At 36.4% G+C, this 17,295-nt stretch overlaps 1 protein-coding gene across 1 annotated transcript; it reads left to right on the top strand.

The window, feature by feature from the left end:
- Positions 1–15,331: 15,331 nt before the first annotated feature.
- On the top strand, positions 15,332–16,639 carry LOC110870250 (protein GRAVITROPIC IN THE LIGHT 1). The gene has a single exon (XM_022119443.1). It carries the CDS (start codon positions 15,332–15,334, stop codon positions 16,637–16,639), a length of 1,308 nt encoding a protein of 435 aa, XP_021975135.1.
- Positions 16,640–17,295: the final 656 nt, after the last annotated feature.

The following is a 17,295-nucleotide window of genomic DNA, read 5'->3' as shown; positions in this document are numbered from 1 at the left end:
ATGAAATTCAAGTTTTGGTGCCGAAAACTTTTGAGAATTTATGTGGTCAGTAACTTTTGTTCTTTGTTTTAGAAAAAAAAAATATTATTATTAATTGATTATATTACATAACAAAAAATATTATCTTATTAATTAATTATGTCACTATATAGATAGATGGTAATAAGACCATAAGCAATCATGATTCTGGTGTAGGCGTGGTTTTGTGGTGTTTATGTCATTCACACCGCACCACATTACCTTAGGAATGACATGAAGGGTGCGTTGTCGTTAGGGTTGTACAATGGAAACAAATGTAATTGCGAGATCGCCCTCAATACTGTACAATGGTTTTTATTAAAACTTGATTGAACTGGGATTCACTCACCAGTATTTCCCACTGACAAAATGTTTTTAAACGCGTTTTAGGTAACAATATGTGAAAGCCAAATAAAAGCCAGCTGGACAACATTGAAGGCTTGGAAAAGTGGCAATAAAGTTACCTAAAATAAAATGGATGTTTTTATCAAATAAAAATAGGATTTATTCCTATGAAATTGTGTGTACTGAAAACTTGGGTTTTATCCCATGTGTTTAATATTATGAAAATGTGGTATTTCACTCTGATCACATATTTCCTAACTACGGTCCTGATGAAAAATTCCGCTGCCAAATTAGACAATAACAAGATACCACCGAAACTTACTGCGGCCGCCCGTTCCTGTCTTGTATAGGGGGACGGGGGTTGCGACACACTGACCAATAAACAAGGTTGTTAGTGCACCTACGTCTGCTGACTACGTCTTTCATCAAGTCTTGAAGCTGAACAGATCAAACATGGCATGGAATCCTAGAAATAGTGTTTTGTATAGGGATCGCTTATATGTACTTAATCTAGGATCGCTTATGTGTCATAGGGTTGTCAGGATCGCTCATAGGATATGTTGATGGATCGCTTATACGGCACTATGTAGGACCGCTCATACGGCATGTCGTATGAGCGGACCAGAAATTCTATATATAGGTCCACATGAGCGGTTCTAAAACACATAGTTGATGGTGTATTGTTCCGGTACTCTGCCGAAGTGCTGTTTGATCGTGTAATTGTGATCGATATCAATAAAACAGCAAGATTAAAGTGAATACAGCTTCAATAGCACCGAATTATTAGTTTCCGCCTCTTAATTCGGATACGAACTTCTCTGAACGACTCAAACACGTCAACGAACGATCCTACAAGTGGTATCAGAGCTCAGGAGGAGGAGTTCTTGCCATTTTAGCTGCAATTCTTCTGATTTTCTACACTTTCTTCACTTTTTCAAAATTTTTCATGGTAAAAACGGCTCAAAATCACACAGTGCACTCGGAATCATGAATTAACAAACCCTTGAAGTTTTCAGAACTAAAATCGACCTAGAAAGTTGTTTTTTAGGTGGTTCGTTCATTCGGATTCGCGCAAAAGGTGACATCAGCATCTGGACCGCTCCAAATTAATGTCTGAACCGCTCGAATTGACAACTTCTGAATCGCTCGAATGAACAGCTTCTGAACCGCTCGAATGAAAAACGTCTGGATCGCTCGAAAATTTAAGCTTGAATCGCTCATTTGACAGGTTTCTGGACCGCTCATATTACAATCTCCTGGTCCGCTCGAACGAACACTGTCTGGATCGCTTATTCATTAAATTCATTGGACCGCTTATTTGACGAATCGCTCGAACAGACGATGTCTGGTCCGCTTATCTGGTAACTTGATTGGATCGCTCATTTGCCGGTTCGCTTATACGATTTGTCTTGTTGGTCCGCTTATTTGAACAGTTTGTAAAAGCTAGGAAATTGTTGAGAATTTGTGAACAATTTGAACAATGGAGTCTGAATTTTATAACGCTTTTGCAACCCCGACATCGATTACTCAGAGTGCTTTGATTGAAAATGAAACCGGAACGTCTCAGAAACCACCAAAACTCATGGATATTGATGATTATAACGTGTGGTCGGAACGTTTCGGAAATTGGGTTGAAGCTTATCATCTTGATGCATGGGAACACACTGAAGAGCAATATGTTAGACCAGTTAAGAATGGTGTGCAACAAACACTTCGTGAAATGAGTTCAGATGACAAAAAGAAATATCGGGATGAGAAGCTTATGGTGAGTCTACTTCAGCAAGCAATAAAAGAAGATATTTTGATACTGCTTCAACATGACGGAACTGCATATTCAATTTGGACAGAGTTGGAAGCAAAGTTTATTGGAAGTGATGATATGCTTAAGAATAAAAAATCTCTCATGAAGAAAGAATTCGATTTGTTTCGTGGTTTAAAATCTGAAAACACCAAGCAGATTATTGATAGATATTGTAACTTGGTGAGAAATATGACAAAGTTAGGTATTAAGAAAGATACTGATGAGTTAATTGAAAAACTTGCAGATGCGCTTCCATACGAAACATGGGGAACATTTCTGATGATGCTGAGGTCTAACAGAAAAGATTACAAAACTATGACCTTGGGAGATTTTATCAAGCATTTGGAAGCTCAAGAGATGGAGCAGAGAAAGATCGCTAGGATGAAGAACTACGATGGAGAACAAGATATCAGTCTGTACTACAAGCATGGTGCTACTGATTCAACAAAGTATTCTCCTAAGATCGAAACTGCTTACAGTGTTAAAGATTCTTCTGAGAAGACAGCATCTCAAGGATCAAGCAACAGCACAAGATTTTCATCTTTCGATCCTAACATCTCTGTAACAAAGAATGGTAGAAAACTTCAGTGTAACATTGTGTTAAGCCTTGAAAATGATCAAGACTACACTGAAGAGATTGCTAAAAATCAAATGTCTTTGTTAGGGATGATTTTAGAGTCTTATAGTTGTTTTGTTGCAGGAAAGATCGGAAATCCAATGCTCACGAAAGAGGATTACGATCAAATTGATGCTGAGGAAATGGAATTGATGGACATTAAATGGTGTATGGCGAGTGTGATGAGACGTGCTGAAAAGTTTAAACAAATTACCGGCCGTGATGATTTTCGTGATGCAAACGTTTCAGCTTTGGGTTTTGATAAATCCAAAGTTACATGTTTTCGTTGTAGGGAGAAGGGGCATTTCAAGAGGGAGTGCAAAAATCGTGAAGCTACCGGTGCCCAGAATCCTTTCGGAAATAATGATTATCACAAGAAGGCCATCTATCATCAAATCACACCACCAGCACAGCAGCAGGCACAAACAGCTCATGGGAGAGATGTGATAGATAATTCGAAAAGAGCACGTGTTGTTAGTCAGGGAAAATATGATAATTTTACTTGGGAAAAGTATCTTCCAAAAGATAGCAAAGTGTGTCTAGCTGAACAAGATGATGAAAAAATGGCTGAAGGTTTTACCTGGGATGATTTTTGTCCAGATCAAAATCTTGTGGCAAAAGAGATGTCTAAAAACAATTCTCATGCTTTCTTTGCTAATGCTTATGATTTGAAATGTGCAGAAAGATGCAGAAAAGTCATGGAAGCTGCTGAAGAGAGACGAAGAAAGATCAGAGAGGAGGAAGAAGAGGAAGAGAGATTGAAGGAAGAAGCAAAAGCTGAGAAATTGAGAAGAGCTAAATTTTTAAATTCAAGCAGGACAGTGAAAGAAGTTCCAGAATTTGAAGTAAAGATTGAAGTTGAACCGGTCATGGTCCAAGATAAATGCATGAACTGTGATTTACTAATTAAGCAGAACAATGAGCTGTTGCACAACATTCACAATTTGAAAGAATCATATGATACAATGAACAGAGAGATTAACAAATATACTGATTCGAGTGGTGAACAAGCAGTGGCGATGAACACGTTGAAAGTAGCATATCTTAGACAGCTTGATGATGCTAACTTTCATATCAAAAAGTGTGCTGATTTAGAGCTTGAATTGGCAACACAAAAGATAGAAACTGAGAAAGTTAAGAAATTATTAGACAGTTACTCATGTTCTACTTTTGTTGTTGACAGGATTTATCCAGTTGTGAAAGATTTGAAGACATTTGAAGAAATGAAGATATTTGAAGAAGAAAAATCTGTGACAAAAGATGAAGAAAAGTTGAAGAATTCTGGTAAGAAACCGAGTGTATCCTACAATAGATGTCCGCCCCCGGTCGAAAATGGATATTCACCTCGAAAACCAAATTCAGAAAGAGTCAATAAAGCGATCAATTTGAAATGGGAGTCTGGGTCGTCGGATAACTTACCAGAAAGTATTGATGTCACATATACGTCATCAGACACTGATCATGAGTCAAAGTTGATAAAAAGTATGGTCGATCAGGTGTTAGACACAGATGACAATGAGGAGCCAAAATCGGAGTCCAAACCCGAGTCAAAGTCTGGGTCAAATACGTCAAAGTCGACAAATAAAAAGGACAAACGGGTTTATGATAAACAATTTTTACTTTCAAAATCTAATTTGAATGATGAATCGGTCAAAGTGGCATATACTTTGAAAGGTTCTGACAAATTATATTCAGATGAAAGTTTTCCAATAAGAAGTGTCAGACTTGAAATGATTCAAAAGGTTTTCAAAATAACAGAAATTAATATTTCTGAAATAAAAGATTTCAATCTTAATGGAAAACCTAAACAATACACTTCAAGAGATCAACAAAGAATCAACAAGAAAATGGGTTACAATTGTGGTTATAGTTTCCAAAAGAAACCAAACCATAATCGTAATTACAAAAAGAAAGGTCTTGGTTTTATTCCACAGAAAAACTATAAAAATGAAAAAGTTTATAAAACAAAAACAATGTTTGTTGCAGGAAAAACAACAGAAGCTGAAAAAGAAAAATCATTCAGAAATCAGACAAATCAAGAATTCCTTGCAAAGAAGCAAGAGGACATGAAGAAGAAGGAAGACCCGAAGAAGGTTGAAAAGAGATCTTGTTTTCAGTGTAAAGCTGTGGGTCATGTTGCGAAAGATTGTCCGAAGACATTTCGACCAAAACAAGAAGTCTCAAGAAAAATGAAAGAAAAAATTGTTGAGAAAACTGAACTGTCAACCCGGAAGTTCACAGGTTTTGAGAATTCAACTTATGAAAAAGGAGAATGTTCAAAGAGTGCTTCCAAAAGAATAGACAATGCTACAAATCAGAAATGGGTTGTAAAAGGTTCAGGTAAAAAGTCTGGTGATGAATCTGATTCCATAAAATCAGAGGAGCCACATGTTGAGAAAAAGGTTGAAAAGAAAGTTCCGAAAGTGGACGATGTGAATTTTCCGCCACTAAGTGCTAAAAATTACAAATCTAAAATCGGAAAAGTTGAAATTTCAAATCAGTTTTATTCTGACAAGAAGAAAATTGATGTTGAAAAAACTTTTAACGGAAATGTAAAACGCATCTTTGGAAAAATGGTCAGTGGTAAGGCCCAAAGCATTAAGGATTTTTATGCTTTCAAAGGATGGGTTTACAAGTCGGTTGAAAGGAATGATGAAAACGATGAGGTTACACCCAAGGAAGGTCAGGCTTGGGTGGATATATTTTTCCAAGAATAAAAACCTGACTTGCCGGAGATCCCAAGATGGTATTGCGGATCATGAATCGGCATCTTTCTAAATCTGTTTGAGAAGTTTTTGCAGGACTTGCCGGAACTCCCAGGTTTGTAAGCGAGGAGTAGGAATCGGCACTTTGAAAATTCAACCAACAGATGGTAATTGGTTGAAAAACAGGTTTGAAAAGCTTAATTGCTAATCTACAAGTGGTTGTATGTTTGTGATTGTTATAATTGGTTCAGAATAAGAACCAGTTGGTCTTACTAGTGGTTAAATCAAGGTCATTGAATTGGACTTGATTTAAATATTATTCAAGAAATTGGTAAACAATGTGATGATTTTGCCCCAATTTTTACAAAAGGTAAAAATAACTAAACTTATTTTCCGGAAAATCCATTCTGATTAAAACAAACTTAAGTGTTTTGAAATCATTATGGGAAAATAGTTTGTTGTGAGGGGGAGTTCTGATTGTTTAAGCCAAACGAATGGAGAATTGAGGTGTTTCGATATCAGTTGTCATGTTCTGTATAGTTTGTTTTCAATTTTCTTTAGATGTATTTGAATTTTAGGGGGAGTAAGAAGTTTTTAGAAAATCCAAAAACATCAGAAAATTTGAAAAAGACAAAAACATGATAAATTTGAAAAATGAGTTGTTGTTGCATAAAAGAGGAAATGATAGTACATCAGTGAACTATCATAGCACGCTAAAGATTTGTAAAGACAAAATGTGATAAACAATCTTACTGCGGATGTGTCAGTAGATTTTCGCACATTTAGTAAATTGAAACGAGATATAAACCTAAATCAAACTTACTTAATTTGTGGGTAACTATTCTTGGATATATGGGTAACCCCCGAAATCTTGTTTGAAAGGTCCCGTATTCTGAGATACTAGGTCTTTATGCTCAGTGATATCTGGGGTATTATTCCGGGACTTCTGCTGTATGGAAATACTGACCTAGTCCCCGAATAATACTTTCTGCAAAAAGCTTTGAAACATAAGCGTCGCCCTCAGCAATCTTATTAAACAATAAAATTGATAGTCATTGCTGTTGTAAAAAAGATCCTCTAAAGGGGACCCACCAAAAGTCGAGCCGTCATCTCTTTGCTGAACGGAAGTTCTGACCTGAGCTCTCACGGTTTCGCATCTACCCCTTTACAGATATCATCTGTGGTATACTCACCTGTAAGACTGAATATTTGGGATCTGGATACGGGAGTATATTCAAGTGGAGTGATACACAATTAAGTTTAAGTCTTTAAAACATTAATATCGTATCTCGAATCAGTTGAAATCTGTGTGAAAATTTAAGTGGACAAACATACTGACAATCTAGGTAAATTGTTTTGAACTGAGAATGTTTAAAGCTTAACGGTGTTGATGATATGTCTCAAATCTGATATGATCCTCTTGCACGAACTCACAAAAATATTGTTTGTAAATATTTCATTTCTGCATTTACTTTCATTCAGAAAATCCCAAAAAGATTTTTGATGTGTTTTAGCATAAATTTTGAAAAAAAAAATCAAAAAGATGTTCGACAACTGGTGTTGAGATGCTGATTTTCGAAATTCAAAGTGCTAAATTTGAAGAACTGGTTTGGGGAATGTTTGAGTGTAGATGGTAAAGTTGTTTTGATAAGAACCAGTTATAAATTCTTGAAGGCAAAACATTACTGTATTAGTTCAACATAGTTTCTAAATTGTTGAAAAGTTTTAATATTTGTAGAAACTTATGTTTCAGTAGAGATTGTGCAGGACTTGAGCTAGACATTTATCCTAAGAGAAAATGGAGTCAGGTATTGATCTGGAACCTGATGGGAGCCCGTTAACGATCTTAGAACCAGTGAAAGTTTGAATTCCAGACTACGATCCCAGCTGTGTGAGAGGGGGAGTCTGAAGACACCGAGTCAACATTCAAGAGTTTGTTGATGATGAAGATAGAGAACGAGGATTCTTGGAACGACAGATATTTCAGAGACAGATTGTCGACTGATGAAGATTGTAGATAGACATGTGCGAAGACTCTATGAAGACTCCGTCAACATCCGAGGGGGAGTCTGTTAGTGCACCTACGTCTGCTGACTACGTCTTTCATCAAGTCTTGAAGCTGAACAGATCAAACATGGCATGGAATCCTAGAAATAGTGTTTTGTATAGGGATCGCTTATATGTACTTAATCTAGGATCGCTTATGTGTCATAGGGTTGTTAGGATCGCTCATAGGACATGTTGATGGATCGCTTATACAGCACTATGTAGGACCACTCATACGGCATGTCGTATGAGCGGACCAGAAATTCTATATATAGGTCCACATGAGCGGTTCTAAAACACATAGTTGATGGTGTATTGTTCCGGTACTCTGCCGAAGTGCTGTTTGATCGTGTAATTGTGATCGATATCAATAAAACAGCAAGATTAAAGTGAATACAGCTTCAATAGCACCGAATTATTAGTTTCCGCCTCTTAATTCGGATACGAACTTCTCTGAACGACTCAAACAGGTCAACGAACGATCCTACAAGTAGGTTTTCAAAATCGCTCATTTTAATTCGATTTTACTTTCCAAACACAGAGATGCAATCCTGATTTGGTAGTCTATATGAAATCGTTACTTGATGCTTGCGATATTATTTTTTATGATTCGATTTTAGTTTCTGAACTCAGAGATTAGATTGTTGTGTATGTTTTTATTTCGATTTGATGGGCATGCTACATAAATCTCATAGCAATTTGTTATCTGATTCGGATTTACGTTGAAACGATTATTTCTTCCTGTCACATCTCTCCTATTGTTTAATGAAGGTAAAGTTTTTCCTTGATTTTAACCTAATTTTAATGGTTCAGCTATTAGTTTTAGTTGGATTAATTTTTAGGGTTTGTTTTGAATGCTGGAAATCTTAGAATTTTTAGTGAGTGTTTGTACGGTAAAGTTACTGAGATATGTGATTGTTGTAGCTGTAGAGTAGCAGCAAGGGTGTTTTAATCTGAATTGCTACATGAGGTACTCGAATGAACATCTCTACAACGATCGTCCCATTGAAGTTAACTCTAGGTACTAATCGCAATTATCCACTACTATTTGTCTATTATTTATCATGTTCCTTCATATTTTCAGACCGAAACCAGTCTGTTTAGGTTAATAACAAAACTTCAACAACAAAAAAAGAAAAAGATAAAGAAAACGGGATAAAAGGATCGAGCGCAAAAAAAAATATATTTGTGTTTTTACCGGATCCAGTCTGATCCGACCCGTTTTGACCCACAACGAGTCTAATAACAAACTGATACGTGGTCGAATAACGGTGCTTGTGTATGTTTAAGTTTGGGTTTTTACTTGACTTTTAATCTTGAATAGCCTACTTTTAATTAGATTTGTGCTTTGCAGGTTTAATGAAGTTTAAGGTGCTTTTTGAGAGCTTTATGAGCTACCGGGATGAAAAACGGACAACCAGGACGCGTTACGGGTCAAACGGGATCTTAAGAAGTGAAAAATGGAAAACAAGAGTTGGAGGGGTCGTCGGCGACGCCCCTAGGGCCATCGGTGACGCCCCGTAGTTAACCCCGTCGCCGGAAACCTCTGTATCCAATGAAATAAGACGTCGCAGAAAATCGGCAAAAGTAGAGGGCGTCGCCGACGGGCTTCCGTTTTGTGTATCGCGCAATTTTGATTTCTTGGTTGTTTTGACGAGTTATAACGGATTCTTCGACCTTTTTTCGGGAGTTACGAGTTCCTAAGCATAAAAACACATCTTGGATCAATTCCCTAGCATCTAACCCATTCCCAATCACCTCTAACATCCACGATTCATCTCTTACATCCCTAATCCATCCCAACACCACCACTAACACCATCTTCATCCTAACCCTAACCAATTCCACCATCTCCATCATCTCCTTCCACCTTCACCTTCAAACCCTAACTTCCACCTCTCCTCAAGACTTGAAGATTATGGTTTGGGGTTCGTGTTCATCCTCCGGTGATCGTGCTTCTTTGACTATGAACGGCTAGTCTCTTCGGATTCACCCCGGTGTAGATGTTGTAAGATTTCTAGGGTTTATACATTTGTATTTTAATTTGGTTTTGTGACAAATTGTTTAGTATTTGAAACTTATGATAATTGTCGTGCATTTGAATTGAATTTGTGAATTGTCGAACGATGATAAAGTTATGACTTTGCGAAATGAATTTGTGCACTTATGTCTTATCGTAGGTTAGGATTTACATGTCCCCGGCAACGGCGCCATTTTGACGTGACCGTATCGTCCCGATCAGCCAAAAGCCCAATTAAACCTAGGTAGCTAGGGTAAGTCGGGTATCGAATCCACGAATAGCAGATGGTCAGTATCGCACGACCCATTCGATTAGTTAGACTATTTACAAACAATGTACAACGTGATTATGAAGTTTGCTAATTTTATTTGTTTAATTAGTTTGAAAGGATATCGGAGTGAACCAACAAATTGATATTATCTAAAACAATGATTTATTAACTAAACTTGCAAAACTAAACTACTTGTCGCGCTCCGGTCAAAGATAATATTTATAATCCCAAATTACCCTTAACTATGTGTTAGTGGTAGTAAGGGGTCGAACCACGAGGAGTATGTGGGTTGCGAATGGATTCGGTTGAATTAAAATGAAAGTCACAAATTATGAAGCTTGCTATAATGTTTTTGTATTTTTATTTAGTTGAAAAAGATATGAATTAGTTTAATTGATTAAAGACTAATGATTAACAGTTGCAAGAAAACTTGATTACTAAACAATAATGATAAAAAGGGTTCACACCCGGTTTCGGTAATTGCCAACCTAGGGTTTCTACAAGTTTTAAATCCAACTCAATTGTATATGATTAGCGGATTTAGTGTACCGTGACTTAGGTGCCAATAACTATCAACGTTTCGAAAAACGGACAAGAATGCACTTTGTGATCAACACAAGTAAAACCTAACCATGACAACGCATAACTACACAAAACCATTTCGCAAAGTCATAACTTTATAATCGTTGACAATTTATGAATACAAAACAAATGTAAACTATTGTCAATGGTTTAAAAAATCAACACAATTTGTCACAAAGTTGAAGCAAGAAACAATTCAAAACCCTAAATTAAACAACTACCTACATCGGGGGTGAAACCAAGGTGATTAGCCGCTCATGGTTGATGAAACTTGATCACCGGATGCTTGAAACTTGAATGAAATCATCTCGAAGCTTGAAGGATGGAATGATGAGGTGTAGGGTTTGTAATGGTGAAAGGTTCAATGGATGAATGGATCTTAGGGTTGAAGGATGGATTGATGATTATGAATGATGATGATGATGTTCTTGATGATTCAGGTGCTATGTGTGATAATAGATGGAATGGAATTGAATCGTAGGTGGTAATGGCTCCAAGGATGATGATTCAAACTCAATTAGAGTGTAAGTTACGAGTTTAATGCTCCCCGACCAATAACAATCGTTCTCCACTCCTAAAACCCCAACATTCGCGTTTCAGAAATGTACCAGCCGTCGCCGACGGCCCTCAACCCATCGACGACGGGCTCTGAATAACGTAAAGCCGTCCGACGGCTTATGTTGTTGGTTACGGGGGTTTTTGGCCGACGGTTGTTTCTGGAGCCCGTCCCGGACGGCCTAAAGCCCGTCGGCGACGGCCTCTCCAGCTCCGTTTCTCCAATTTCTTTATCTTACACTCCCAATTGATCGGTAACGCGTCCCGGTTGTTTGGTTTTTCCTCCCGGTAGCTCGTAAAGCTCCCAAAATGCACCTTAAACTTCATTAAACCTGCAAAACACAAATCTAATTAAAAGTAGGCTATTCAAGATTAAAACTTATGTAAAAACACTAAGTTACACAATTACGAATACCGGTTTTCAACCACGTATCACAAACTTTCAACTAAAACGGGATATAGGTCAAACGGGTTGAAAGAAAAAAATATTGGTCGATTAACCGAATCTGGTCTGATCAGGCTTATTTTGACCCACAACGGGTCTAATATTAAATTTTCAAAAAAAAAAAAAAAAAAAAAAAAAAAAAAACGGGCCAAATGGGTTGAAAGCAAATAATATTGGGTTAACCAAATCCAAGTCTCATTAGACCTATGTCTAATAACAAACTTTCAACTAAAAAGGGATATGAGTCAAACGGGTTGAAAGAAAAAAAATAATGGTCGAATAACCAAATCTGATCAGACTTATTTTGACCAACAATGGGTCTAATATTTTATTTAAAAAAAGGGCCAAATGGGTTGAAAGCAAATAATATCAGGTTAACCAAAAATTAAGTCTGATTAGACCCAAGTCAAATGGGTTGACAAAAAAATGTGGGTTACCAAATGAAATCTTTTTAGACCACTTATGACCGAAACTTGACCCGTCATTCTACAACTTCAAAGAGTAGGTGGTGGATAAACCGCAATCTTTCAACAAATTCTGGTATCCCACATAATACTTTGAGTTTTTGTAGTACAAATAAGGACATGGTAATACTTGCTACAAATTATCTTGTTGCACAGCTGTACAACATGCCAGATCAGCTCGTTGGAAGGTATGAATTATGAAAACTTCCATGTAAAATAACCTATTCGCCCATAGTTATTGGTTTTGTTGTCTTTGATTGCTTAACATGAATTTGTTTGAATATAATGTTGAAGATGCTCTTTACATGGCTGATGGTTAAAAACCACTTCGTGGATTGTTGTCTGATCCAACTGTTTTATAATAGTGTTGTTACTGCATGTTTATGTTAATATTAACCCTAACTATAATGGTCTTAACCCTCGATGCTATTTGCTACATTTAGTTGTTTGGAAGACAAAATTATATATGGTGGGGTGGGGGGGGGGGTTCAATGTTAATTGGACATGGTTGCTGAGATGACTTCGTTGGATAAATGTTTAAGCTTCATTAAATGTTTTGTTCCTTGATTACGCGCGTCGCAATGCAAAATGTCGCCCCGCCGCATCGCGCGGGCACCTTACTAGTACATATGTATGTATATATATGTGTGTGAGTGGGGAGAAAGATTATGCAGATGAAAACGCCGCAAAAAGGATCACAGAAGCCAAGATTTAAACCCTCATAGCACCCTCAGTAACGATGTTGGGCGACGTTATGGGACGCCAAAGTCAGAAACACCGTGATGTACCGCCCCCAAGGTCTTAACGGTACCACCTGAGCCCTACCCTCCAGTTATGTCTGAAATAACGTGTAAGAGCATTCACATCCTAACCATCAAATTATGTGAGGAGGGGTTTTTATATTATAAAGGGTATAAAAAGTGGTTGTGAGTAGAGGAGAGAGAAAATGTTACTGTTCATCTGTATATTTGGGGGGACACTGTTCACCCGTTATAATTTTTTAATATATTTTGAAAGTGGTTGTGAGTGGAAGTTAGAGAAAAATGTAATGATAATATTATTTAATTGAAAGGAGAGAGAAAAAATATTTGTTTTTAGTGAAAATATATTGATATAAGAGTTGTTTTTAGTGGAATGTATGTATAATTTGATGGATTGGATGTGAATGCTCTAAATGAACTAAAAAGTTGTTTTGGGCTTGAGAAATAATAAATCTGAGTAAAATAAGCGAAACGACACCGTAGCACGTGAGCTCAGTATGGGGCCAACGAGAAACGTCTCGTGGGAATCCAAAGCCTGACATTGACAGTGCTTCAGAGTAGGTAATTGAGATCTCACTGTTCTTGCATTCTTTATCCCCTGTAAATTCAGTTATATACATACTTGGTCCCTTAATGTATTCAACATGTTAAAATGTTGAATTAATGCAAAAAACTATTTATATAGTATAATTATGCTATAATAATATCAAGTATCAACAGAAAAACACAATTATATATACTTCTAGAGACGTTCTTTGTCAACTTCGGTAATGCGTATACATTGATAAATATTAATTTTGAAGTTCACATCCATATATCTATTAATTATTGTTTGTCGAATATATGTTCGGTTGTTATTATATATACACACATTAATTCTAATAGTAGTTTCATCTCTTAATGTAGTAGTTACAATTAAACATTTTGTGAATTTATAGTATATTCAATTTTTACTTTCATACATTACAAATATCCATGTATATATATAACAAAGACGTATTCAATTTTATATAAACCATAGTATATGAGATATTCACAAAGAAAAGAAAGGTTAGTGAATCTTTTTAATGGTTGGGACTTGGGATGTGCATAGTTTGTTTGTTAGTCAACCAAAACTAAATTCATTGGTTAATCCAATTTATTAATCAATCGGTTTCGGTTTATTCAGTTAATTTGTCGGTTTTCAATTTGGTTCGGTTAATAACCAATACCTAATTTGAGCTAAAATTTTTGCTTAGAAATTAAAATAAAGATATGGTTCGGTTAATAACCAAAACCTAATTTGGGCTAAAATTTTTGCTTAGAAATTAAAATAAAGATATAAATACATGAAACCAGTGGCGGAACTAGCCTATTAAATCAGAGGTATCCCAATTTTTTTTTTTTACCGTGCAATCATACAATATTAAAAAAACCACAATAAATAAATAAAGTAAAACAAATAAATAATAGATTTGTACTCTTTTTTTTTTCATAGCTTGAAATCACTCCATCACACCGTCTTCTTTTACCTTATGAAAAAATCATTTTTGATTGCACAAGCCATGACATTGTTCAAATGAATTATTTTATTATTTGGGTTTTATTAGTTATTATAATATAATTTGGGCTTAATTATCATAAAACTAATTATTTGGGCTTAGTTACTAAAGGTTTTGAGCTTAATGAATAATATCAAGTTTCATAATCTTCTCGTAGGGGTACCCTTGTATATGTTTAGGGGTATCTTATGTATAAAATCAGAAAAAAAAAAATTACACTCCGAATGCGAATACAGGGTTGAGCCATAGCCTGTGCTACCAGCTAAGTCTACATTTTGGTTCCGCCCCTGCATGAAAAAGAGGTATAAAATATACAACACATGAAAGTGAAATAAAAGCTAGAATTATATGAACATATCAATACCTCTGTTCGGTTAATTCCGATTAATTTGGTTTTCATTGAATTCTATTTTTTTGGTTAAATTCAATTCGGTTTCGTTAGCTTTTTTATTAACGGTTGGATTATTGCTCAATGATGATACTAAAAGGTTCAAATGGTAATTTTAGGAGTAGAACTCCACACAATATAAATAGAACAAACCTAGAGAAATTAAATTAAAATTAAAAAAAAGTATAATAAAACAAAACACAAAAATTCAAAATGTACAGTATGCTCAAACCTCTGCTGCACCCACCATCTTCCCCCCACTCACTACTACACACACCTCCCAATCTTCATTTCTCTTCACAATCATCTTCAATCTCTCTTCATTTACAGCTCATTGACCTCTGAAATCTTCAACTGTCCCCATTTTCATCCATAACTTATCTCAAATCTGTTCGGAAACTGTTCACAAAATGTTGCTGGATTAGGGTTCTTTAGATCGGTGCACTTGTCTGTTTCTGGTAACATTTCTGTTAATCTACACTTTTTATGCTGGTTCCAGACATTCCGAAAGCTTAATTTGATGCTCCTAGAGCTAAATCGTGTTTTGCGCCTTAAATCCTGAAATTAGGGTTTTAGTGAAGTGTGATTATTAGGATGAAATAGACCACATAATGTTGGTTTAGTGTCTTTAGACTTTAGAGATCTGCCATATCACTATACAAAAGGATTGATTCTCACTTTATGAATATTCTGTTTGTTTGATTGATTTTTTTTTTTTTTTTTTTGAAAGTTGGTAGATTCTAGGGTTATAAAATTTGGGGATTTTTGTAACAATGGAAGGTGTGATTAAACCTACAAAGTCTTCATCTAACATATCGGAAATCGTGTCGAAATTTGCTAAAGTTTGTAAGTTTAGGTCTATTGGAGTGTTTTCATCTGAAAACCCTAATCATTTACAGTTACAGAACCATAAGTTCTGTAATGATGTGAAAGAGTTGGTTGATGTGGTTGGAAATGTTGATTCTGATTGCGCAAAAGTTGTTGTTCCCGATGCGATTGAAGTGTGTAGTAAAGGTAATTGGTCGGGTCATGATGAGATCTCGAAGCTGTTCGATGTAATGTCTGAACTAAAGTTGGCGTATGTTCAGCTTCAAGAAGCGCATATTCCGTATGACCCGGATAAGATTAGAACGGCTGACGAGCTTGTGTTATCGAATCTTGATAAATTATGTAAGGTTAGGCGTGCATTTAAGGAGAAGCAGTTTCAGAAATCGAACTCGCTTTCTGCGTGTTTAAATGTTCTACGAGCGGAAATTAAGGCTCAGGAGAGATTGTTAGAAAGGTTAAAGGCGCAAGCGAAGAAGAAAGATGTTGAAATAAGCTATTTGAAAAGAGAGTTTCAGGATTTGGATGGGAAAAACAAGTTGTTAGTGGAAGAAATTAAGCGTAGAGAAAGAGAAGCTATAAAGCGGTTGAATTTGTCTTCTGTTGACAACGTTGTTAAGGAGGTTTCAAAGGGTATTCATGATTTTGCTAAACCGTTGATTGCGTTAATGAAGGCTTCTGGATGGGATCTAGATGAAGCTGCAAATTCGATCCAAGATTCGGTTGTGTACTCGGTTAGATCTCATAAGAAATACGCGTTCGAAGCTTACATTTCAAGGAGAATGTTCTATGGATTTTCTATGAAATCCCAAAATGCTGATGATGTTTTGAAGTTTAACGATCCTGTTGATGTTCTAACAGAAGACCCAAACGGTAACTTTGCTGAATTCTGCAGAACCAAGTATTTATTAATAGTTCATCCAAGAATCGAAGCTTCGTTTTTCGGAAATCTTGACCAGAGGAACTTTGTGTCTAGTGGAAAGCATCCGATAACACCGTTTTACCAATTATTTGTCAAAATGGCGAGGTGGGTTTGGCTTCTTCAGGGTATTGCGGCTTCAGATCCAGAAAGTGAAATGTTTGCAGTGAATCGTGGAACCGAATTCTCTGATGATTATATGGAGAGTATTGAGGGATTGTCAGATGAGCAACGTGGAAGGTATAAAGTTGAGTTGATGATCATGCCTGGATTTAGAATCGGGGATAAATTATTCAAATCTCGAGTTTATCTTTCGAAACTCGACTACGCTTCCTAAGAAGACGGGCCGAGGCAATCTAGTAATTTCTGAACCCTTTTCTTTTGGTCTTATTATGCACAAGTTGCATCTTAAGTTATATTAGTGTTGTTTACTTGTTTATGTAGTTTTATGCTGAAAGTTAGTGTGGTATTATGTAGTTAAACTTGTGAAATTGAAGCATTTGACTCAAAAGTTGTATGCTTTTTAGATCGTTATTGCTTCAAAGCCAAAATTTCTTCCTTGTGTTTGATGATAATCGGGTTCTCTTCTTTTGAATCAAATTAAGTCGTCTGAGTCGGGCCGGGTTCCGGGTCGGGATCTGGATCGGGATCGTGTTCATTCTTCCCCATTTGAAAACGACTCGTCCTCGAGTTGAAGTCAACATCGTCACCCTCTTCATACTGCATCAAATCGGAGACGTTAAAAGTAGCAGAAACATTGTAATGGCCTGGTAAATCAATCAGAACATGAAAAGGACCGTCTGCACGGGGTTGTAATTTGCCAAACGGCCCTGTGGAAATCGTTTCCGACGTAGGTGAATCCATACAAGGTCACCTTCATTGAACACTACCTTGCGCCGTACGCTCAAAAGAAGGAAGCGAGGATGCAAGCGTTGGCCGATGCAAGACAAGAAAATACCCTAGCCTAGTAGCCTCTACGGTCTTGATTTACGA

Source organism: Helianthus annuus, chromosome 8 (genome assembly GCF_002127325.2).
Source record: "Helianthus annuus cultivar XRQ/B chromosome 8, HanXRQr2.0-SUNRISE, whole genome shotgun sequence".
Taxonomy (NCBI): domain Eukaryota; kingdom Viridiplantae; phylum Streptophyta; class Magnoliopsida; order Asterales; family Asteraceae; genus Helianthus; species Helianthus annuus.
Note: the sequence above shows the minus strand (reverse complement) of the source record. Positions and strands in the feature narration are given on the sequence as shown.

What these genes read in the sequence shown, in the direction of transcription:
- LOC110870250 (XM_022119443.1), top strand. Translation starts at nt 15,332, where the DNA reads ATGGAAGGTGTGATTAAACCTACAAAGTCTTCATCTAACATATCGGAA.